At 54.7% G+C, this 8,337-nt stretch overlaps 1 protein-coding gene across 8 annotated transcripts in view; it reads right to left on the bottom strand.

The window, feature by feature from the left end:
• Positions 1–7,989, bottom strand: part of RTKN (rhotekin) — a 15,942-nt gene extending 7,953 nt beyond the window's left edge. For 5 of the 8 annotated variants that reach the window (XR_001819100.1, XM_017508725.1, XM_017508722.1 and 2 more), the window contains exon 1: positions 7,297–7,989. Coding sequence is in view for 6 of the 8 variants with exons in the window: in XM_017508725.1 (XP_017364214.1) it covers positions 7,297–7,407 (111 nt within the window). In the remaining 2 variants the exon portion in view is untranslated. Of the gene's footprint in view, positions 1–1,825; positions 2,173–5,129; positions 5,557–5,933; positions 6,209–7,296 lie in introns of those variants that run through there. The other 3 variants (XM_017508719.2, XM_017508723.1, XM_017508721.2) reach the window with 3 other exon arrangements.
• Positions 7,990–8,337: the final 348 nt, after the last annotated feature.

The raw sequence follows: 8,337 nt of genomic DNA on the forward strand, positions 1-8,337 counted from the left end.
ACGGGGTTTCACCATGTTGACCAGGATGGTCTCGATCTCTTGACCTTGTGATCCACCCGCCTCAGCCTCCCAAAGTGCTGGGATTACAGGCATGAGCCACCGTGCCCGGCCAACAGGGTTTTACCATGTTGGCTAGTCTGGCCTTGAACTTCTAAACTCAGGTGATCCACTTGCCTCAGCCTCCCAAAGTGCTGGGATTACAGGTGTGAGATACCACGCCCGGCCTGACTTTTGTATTCTTATAGATGGAGTTTCACCATGTTGGCCAGACGAATCTCGAACTCCTGGCCTCAAGTGATCTACCTGCCTTGGCCTCTGAAAGTGCTGGGATTACAGGCTTGAGCCACTGCTCCCAGCCTAATGATACTTTATACATACCCTCTGTACTACTGGAAATTATATTTCCTTTAAAAAACAATAGATCTTTGGAGTTAAAAAAAAAAAATTGCCAGGCCCTACCTAAGATTTGCAGAATAAGAGTCTCTAGGAGTGGGGCATATGTACTTTTGGAAAACTCCCCAAGTGATTCTGAGGTACAGCCAGGTTGAAAACCAGCAACTCATGGGAATGGACAGAAGGAAAGGTAAATGAGGGTTATCCCTTAGACTCAACATCTAGTTGGCAAGGGATCAGTGGAGAAGGAGCATACCACCTACCCACGGAGTTCACCGCAACTGCACAGAACCCCATATACCCCAGATTACGAGACCCACCACCTACTGGACCTCTGAGCTTGGGAAGTGAGGTCAGAGGCAAGGAATGGGGATGGGAAAGTAGGTAGTTCAGGAGTGAGGGGCTTTGGATAAGGGCCAGCTGAGAGACACTGGGAGAGACACCAGGATTATCAGGAACATTCACTTAGAAAGGAGTCCTGGAGGTCCTGCTTTAAAAGTAATGGGCAATTTGCTCAACCTCCCTAAGCCTCAAATTCCTCATCTGCAAAGCAGGAATGAAAACAGTCCCTACATCCTGGGGTTGTGAGAATTCTGTGAGGCAGGAACATAAAGCACTTAGCACAGTGCCCAGCACATGGCATACATGAATGGCAGGAATGTTTATTTTAATCATGCTATACTTTGGTGGCAGCAACATTTACTCAGTCAACACTGGAGCATCCCTGTGCTGTCCAAGGCTCTACATTTAAAATTCAGCTGGGAGGTGAGCAATGACAACTTTAATGGCTGCTCCATAAGTGCCATGTCATGGCACAACCATGCTCACAAGAAACAGACTTTGCTTCTGGCTGAGGTGATAAAGGAAGGCTTCAGAGAGGAGTTGGAAGACTAACTCCATCACAGTATACAAATTGGTTCAAGAGACAAGTGGAGCCACCCATTTGAGAGGGGAACTAATGTAACTACCCCAAACCTGTCTTTTTCCTCACACCACTCTCCTCCACACCCTGTGCCCTTGTGTCTGTCCCCAGGGGCTCCAGCCTTCAAGTCTCTCAGACCTGAACACCCTAAATTCCCTCTTCTAAAAGCCTTGTCCTGCCTGCCTACAGATGCTTCCTTGCGTATTTTCCAGGCCACTGTGCTAGGCCAGACTTTAACACCTTCCCCCATCACCATCCATCTGTTTTCCTTCTGAAATAAGCCAATCCTTTCCCAAAAACCCTCCACCAGGAAGCCCTTTCAGACTACATAGGTCCTCCCAGCCTAGTTTTGTCAACACCAGGGTTCCACGATGCTTGCCAACCCCCACCCCAGTCTGCACCCAGCTTCAGCCATAAACATCCCAAATGAGTGAGAGCCCGGCAGGAGGGGAACACAGAGGTGTCCTCAACCCCCATCTTGGCTAGTCTCGTCCCAGTCCCAGCACTCACGGATCCTTCCCTAGCCCTGTCCATTGCGAGAGGCGCGCAGAGGCGCAGGAGGTCAGTAGAGCTGCACTGGCCTGGAGAGCCGGTGGGGGCCTGAGAGCCGTGGGAAATCAGAGGAGCCAGGGCGCCAGCGTAGCCGCACCGCCTCCAGCCGCAGCGCCCAGGGCGCCGGTGACATCAGCTCCCAATTGCCGCGAGAGCAACTGAGGGGTACCGGGGTGCGGGAGGTCCCTCCGGGCAACCTGGCCTGGCTTGGCTCAAGGCGCTGCAACCACTGAGACTCGGTCAGCGCGACGGGATCTCCGGGAGTGCACCCGCGCAGCCCTGGAAAAGTCTCTGGGCCATCGCGACGTGCTCCAGCCCCTGGAGGCCCCTCCGGCGTAGCGTTTGCCCTCCAATATGACCCCTTGCCTGAGAATATGGAGGGCGGGTAGTGTATAAATTGGGAGTGGGGCCCTACGGAGGTTGCTGGGCCCAGCATGGATGAGCGGGACCACGAATCCAGACACCTCCTCTATTTCCCTAATGCTCTCCAGCCCCAAATCCACTCTCCCATGGCCCTAGGCCAGGAGTGCCCTAGGAAACTGGCTCCCACCCTTTCAGGGAGAGGATCTAGGGAATCCTGGCTCAGGATCTGGACCTTTGTGCTTCCAGCGTTTCCCCACAACAGGGATAGTTCCTTGTTGCCCCCTCCCCACCCAAACCACACCCTATCCCCAAGCGGGCAGCATTTCCCCCAGATTCTCCTGGGAAAGAGCCCAGAGCTGGGTGGCAGATGGACCTGGGTCAGATCCCAAGGGGCTAGAGGATGAGTCATGGGCCCCACACACATTAGGCCCCCTGTTGATATCCCTTCCACCCCTCCCAGTCTCTTCTGTCTCTGGCTTCCTGCTCTGCTTCTCACCACCTTCTGTCCCCTTCAGAATCTCCACCAGGGCTAAGTACAAATCCTGGCTTAGGGACTTGACAAGCGGTGAGAATTTAACCCCTGGAGCCTGAGTTTGTAAAATGGGGGGCATTCTACCTCCTTTGTAGCATTGTTTGAGAATTATATGGGAAAGTCTCAACTCTATGTGGACCTAGCACATATTTAAACCACCCTTTACTTGCAGCCTAAGTCACTTCCTCCAGAAAGTCTTCTTGGATTTACTCTTCCATGACTATCTCTTTTGCCAGTCCCTGAAACATCAATGGGTCTCTCTTTTGAGGACCTGCTGAAGTTGGTTGAGAAAGAACACAGCACCCTTAGCCATGGCTAAAGGAGAGTGAACAAAGTGAAACTAAGCCCCTCCTCTGCCCCAGTACTTGGACAGGACTCCCAGAGAGAAAAATTACATTTTTTGGAGGAGGGAAGGATGCAGAATTTAAACATTTACATACCTAGACCAGCTCTGTCCAATAAAACTTACTACGGTGTTGGAAATGATCAGTAGCCATCTAGCACTTGAAATGTGGCTACAGCAACTAAGGAACTAAATGTTTTGTTTTAATTAACTAAAAGTAAGATTTAAATGGCCATACGTAACTAGTAATGTGGACAGTGCAGAGGACTATGAATGGTAAATAGGTTTTATCTCATGCACTGATGGAGGATAATTAGGTAGGGTCCCAATGAGTTCACTGGACACCTTTCTACAAATTAGAAAGAGGTGACCCTCTCCAGGCAAACAAATTAGATAAAGGTGCTCCCGCCTGATGCAGCTGAAACCGGACCAGGACTCCCACCTCTGGCTGGCATCTGTGTGAAGAACACAACCTGCACAGTTTATGCCAAGATGGTGCTGAGAAAGATTCTGAGGCCAGGTCTGGGCTCATTGATAAAGAGTGCCAAAACTGACCAGTAACATCTACTATGATCCAGGGAGTTGGGGCAGGACAGCATATACAATACCCCGCCATTCCTGATCTAGACTCTGCAGTCCTGCCTCTGACCTCTCTTAGCAGCAGCCCCTGCCTGGTCCAGGCAGTCACTTCCACAACTTCCTCCATCTTCCCCATGTCAGTAAACAGCCACACTACCAACTGCTTAGCCACATACCTGGGAATCATCCTGGAGTTCTCTTGCCTTGCCTTACCCCTCCCATCCAATCCATCAGCAAATCCTGTCAGACCTACCACTACCATTTGAAATCCACTCCCTTTCTCCACCATTTGCACTTTAATTCACACCACCAGGTTCACTCCCCTATGACTGTAACAGCCTCCCACCTGGTGGACTTTTGTGACCTCTCTTGCCAACCCTCCTCCCCCAACCCTACCCTCAACTTCCCATTAGGCACGAGTCATTCCCTTGCTTAAAACCCTTCCATGACCCAACATCACACTTAAAGTGAAATCCAGGCACCTTATCATGGCCTTCAAGGCCCTGCATGATGTGGCCCCTGCCCATCAGCTCTACCCCAGCTACTAAACTCCAGCCACACTGGCTCTCTCTTTCCCACAAATATATTATCCTCATCCTCATCTCAGGCCCTTTGTCCTTCCTCTAATCTTCACACATCTCCAAATCCCTTGGGCTCAGCTCAAAGATCTCCCCACAGAGGCCTCCCCTGACTCCACATCTAATGTTGCTTCTCCCATCTGATTTTCATCACATCCCCGTTTTCATAATTTCCTTATGTGATTATTTGTGTGTTTGAATGTATATTTCTGTTCTCCCACTAAAATGGAACTTATTTGTCTTGTTCACTGAGGTATCCTATGGTCTAGAAAGGAACTTGGCACATAGTACATGTTCAATAAATGTGTTTAAGAATAAATAGGGCAAGGCACAGTGGCTCACACCTATAATCTCAACATTCTGGGAGATCGAGGTGGGGAGATCACTTGAGCCTGTGAGTTTAGGACCAGCCTGGGCAATATAGTGAGACTTTGCCTCTATAAAGAATTGAAAAAAAACAAATACATTAATAAACAGCACCTTGCTGTCTCAAGGGCCAGCAGAATCCTTACTCACAGCCCAGTCTTTTTCTTCTCTTGTAAGGCTACATCCTTTCTGCAAACCTCTCTCACACTGAACTCTTCTCTTCTTCCCATACCTAAAAGGAATCCTTGTCCCCAGAACAGACATCCACACTCACCCACAGAGCTTCCTGAAAACCCTGCTGCCAACACAAGACTCTGATGGGCAGAACTGAGCCTGGGTCCACGCACTGCACCCAACACAAGGCATAGGGAACCACCTGTCCCTCTCCCACTTTAAGCAGGCCTGGCTCTCCCCACCATGCTCTAACAGGAATGAGCAGGGCCAAGATTGGGGCTGGGATGCAAGTGAAGGAGGTGTGTACTCCAAGGGTCGGGGGATTACCTCCAGGCTGAGTGCCATCTGCCGAATGTAGAGCATATTCAGGTCCTCCAGGATGTGCAATCTGTCCTGCATCTCTGTGCCCCCTGGTGCCCTTTCCCTTGTCGACCCCTCCAGAGAGGAGACAGACAAGTACCACACTGTCCCACAGTTCCTCCTCTCACTGTTCCCTCAGTCTTGAAAGAGGTAGACAGCTCTTGGGCAGAGGGCAGAGGCTGCCCTTATCCCTCTACACTCCTGTTAGACCCCTCTGGCTGCTGTGACAAATTTTCCTTGCCTACTGCTGCTCCAGGGCCCTGCTGGGAGCCAGGCAGGGGAGAAAAGGAAAGCAAAGTGAGGATGAGTGGGGTCCCAGGAGGAAAGGCCAGCTGCAGAGGGGGCTCTGGGCACAGAGTGTCCAGTCTTGCTTTGGTGGCAGCTGTTCTCCCAGCTGTGGAAGAAAAAGGCCCTTTCATTCCGACTCTGGCCACTCCCCAGCCCCCGCCCACATCCCTGGCCTGGTGGACAGAGAATCTGTGTGCGGAGAGGGCAGTGAGGGGCAGGCACAACTGGAAGGGGGCAGGGAAACTATGCCTCATGCAGGTTCTACAGAGTCATGGGGTTTACATGAGGTTGGAGCTTTCTGAGAGGGGTTCGGGCTTAGTTTGAGAAAGTTAGGCAAAAGAGCCGCAGAGGTGAGGACCTCAGGGGAGAGTGAGTCCAGGGAGTGGAACAAACGGGTGAGTTGGTAACGCAGCCCAGCCCCAGGGCCACCCCTTTCAACTCAGGGCCCCCATCCAGCCCACTCCACCCTGGGCTCACAATTACCTCGCTTTTCCAGAGAAGGGAGGAGAGGGAGGGAGAAAGGCAGGGGTGTGCCTGTCTGCTGCTGTCCCTGCTCCCTTCTGCAGGCCCCTTCCCTTCCAGACAGGAAACCAGCCCCGATTCCCAGCCAGCTGCAGCCTAGCGCCCCCGCCTCCACACCAGGCCCACGGAGTCACACTCCACTTGGCAGACGCAGGGCCCTGCGGCTCCGCCCCAGCTCCTTGGCCCTGGCCCCGAAGGCCGGGCTAATCCCGAGGGGCGGCCCCATTTCACAGGCCCCTCCCCCTGGACCCGGGCCTCGCCCCTTACTCCCCCACACTAGCCCCAAGCAGGTTCCTCGAGCCCAGTCGCTTGGGGAAAAGGGGACCCAAAGTAGGCCCCCTCTCTCCCAGGTCCATTAGCTTCTGAGTCAGAGAAGGCCCGGGATACCGGGACAAGGGTGTGAAAGAGCCTTTGTTCTGGGCAGGCTGGAGAGAAAGGGCAGAAGCCGGGCCTGGAATCCCAGCTGGGAGGGCGAGGGGGCGGGAGGAAGGCCCACCTCACTTAACCCTTTCCAGGCCCGGAAGGGAAGGCTTGGAACTGGGCTCTCCTTGGGCCAGTGTGAGTCTGACCTTGGGGACAGAAGAGTCTTTGGGGTTGCTACCCGTCCTCTCAGTCCCAGCTCAGCCACACACGTTCACCCCACCCTAGCCTCTAGGGAGTTACAGGTGGGGCTCCAACGGGGCTACCCGTGGAAGGCGGACAGGGTGGGGCGGGGGACGCTCAGCCTAGGGGCTGGACTCCTCAGGCCCCAGGAAAGGAGGCGGAAATTTTGCGTGTGAGAAGTAATCCCAAAGAGTTAAAAGCTCTGCAGGGGCACAGAGGAGCCTTGGAATAGGGCTTCGGAGAAGCGAGCGGCCCCGGCCTACAAGTCGGGATTGATGACAGGCTGGCCCAGGTGGCTGCGACAGGTTGAGGGATGGGGCTGGCGGCAGGGGAACGAGCAGGAGGCCAGGCCAAGAGTCCCAGCGTTTGGAGCCCGCCTAGCTGCCCACCGCCCTTGGCCCGGGAATGCCCAGGACATTTTGGGGTCCAGGCACATTTTGGGAGTCGAGCTGGGGCCCTCCAAATTGAAACCAACCCGGGGTTTTTCCAGGCACAGGCAAATCATGCCAGCCAGGCCTGGGAATGTCTAGGGCAGCACTGATCTGATCAAAATGCAGACCGTCCACACCTTACTTTTTAAGTCAACAACTCCGTCAGGTTTGTACCCAGACCGTGGCGTCTCCATCCCTCAGCGTGCGCGCGGACGAAGGCAGGAGGCCGAGGCGGCCGGGGCTACCCCCGGGAGCCGCGGAAGGGGCAGGCAGGGACGCGGGTCTCTCACCTCCGGCGGGTCGCTGAAGAGGCTGAGTCGGAAGCGGCCGCGTTTGAACTCCATCTCCAGGGCGGAGCCCCTGGCCACCGTGACCCGGCTCCGGTGGTTACGGGAGAACATGCTGGCGGCCTTGCGACTTCGCCTGCGCCCTGCGCCTCTCTGCGCCGCCCGGCTTCGCCTCCTCTCCTCGGCTTCAGTCTCTCGACGCCCGCCAGCCAGTCCCGCCGGGGATCTCCCGCTGCAGGGCTCCAAACCCCGCCCCCGGAGACGACACCTGGGCCGGGCAGGGCACGGCAACCTCCTCTTCCACCCCCGCCAAAAGCCCAGCCCGTCCGGCCAGTCCCAGCGCGCCAAGCCGATCTGGCCCGACGGTCCCGGAGCCAGGAGCACCCTGCACCTCGCGAGCACTGCGGGGGCGCATTCTCTCTGCCCGCACGGGTCGCGAGCGCTCACCTGGGCGTGGGGCGGACCCTGAGAAGCCCCGCCCTGCCAGCCGTACCCACCTGGCAAGCCCGGCTTCCTTGGCGCGGAACCCCCGGTGGCTCAGGGATCGTCGCGTGGTACGTTCCGGCTCTATCTGGGCCCTGGGAACTTGACCAGTCTAAACCCCGGCAGCCTGCAAAGAGAACATTTCAACTTTCCACAGTCCCAAATGTTCCTTCTTCGTCTCCTCTCTGTGGCTATCCGCCCAAACCTAGCAGCCACACAGATGGGACAGTGCTTAAACACGTCGTGAAACCCCAGCTCTGTCACTGACTAATCGTGCAGTCATTGACATGGTCCAGTCACTGACCTTTTTGTGCTTCAGTTTTCTCATCTGTTCAGTGGGAATACCGTAACTTTCCCCACTCAAGTTGCTATGAGGATTATCTACAAGTGTGAGCGTAAAATGCCCAGCATAATGTTTGGCACAAGGCAAGGGCCCCATATTTGGAGCCATAAAGATAAAGGGCAATGGCTGGGCAGAGTGGCTCAAGCCTGTAATCCTAGCACTTTGGGAGGCCAAGATGGACTGATGATTGAGCTCAGGGATTGGAGAACAGCCTGGGC

Source organism: Cebus imitator, unplaced genomic scaffold (genome assembly GCF_001604975.1).
Source record: "Cebus imitator isolate Cc_AM_T3 unplaced genomic scaffold, Cebus_imitator-1.0 Scaffold399, whole genome shotgun sequence".
Lineage (NCBI taxonomy): Eukaryota > Metazoa > Chordata > Mammalia > Primates > Cebidae > Cebus > Cebus imitator.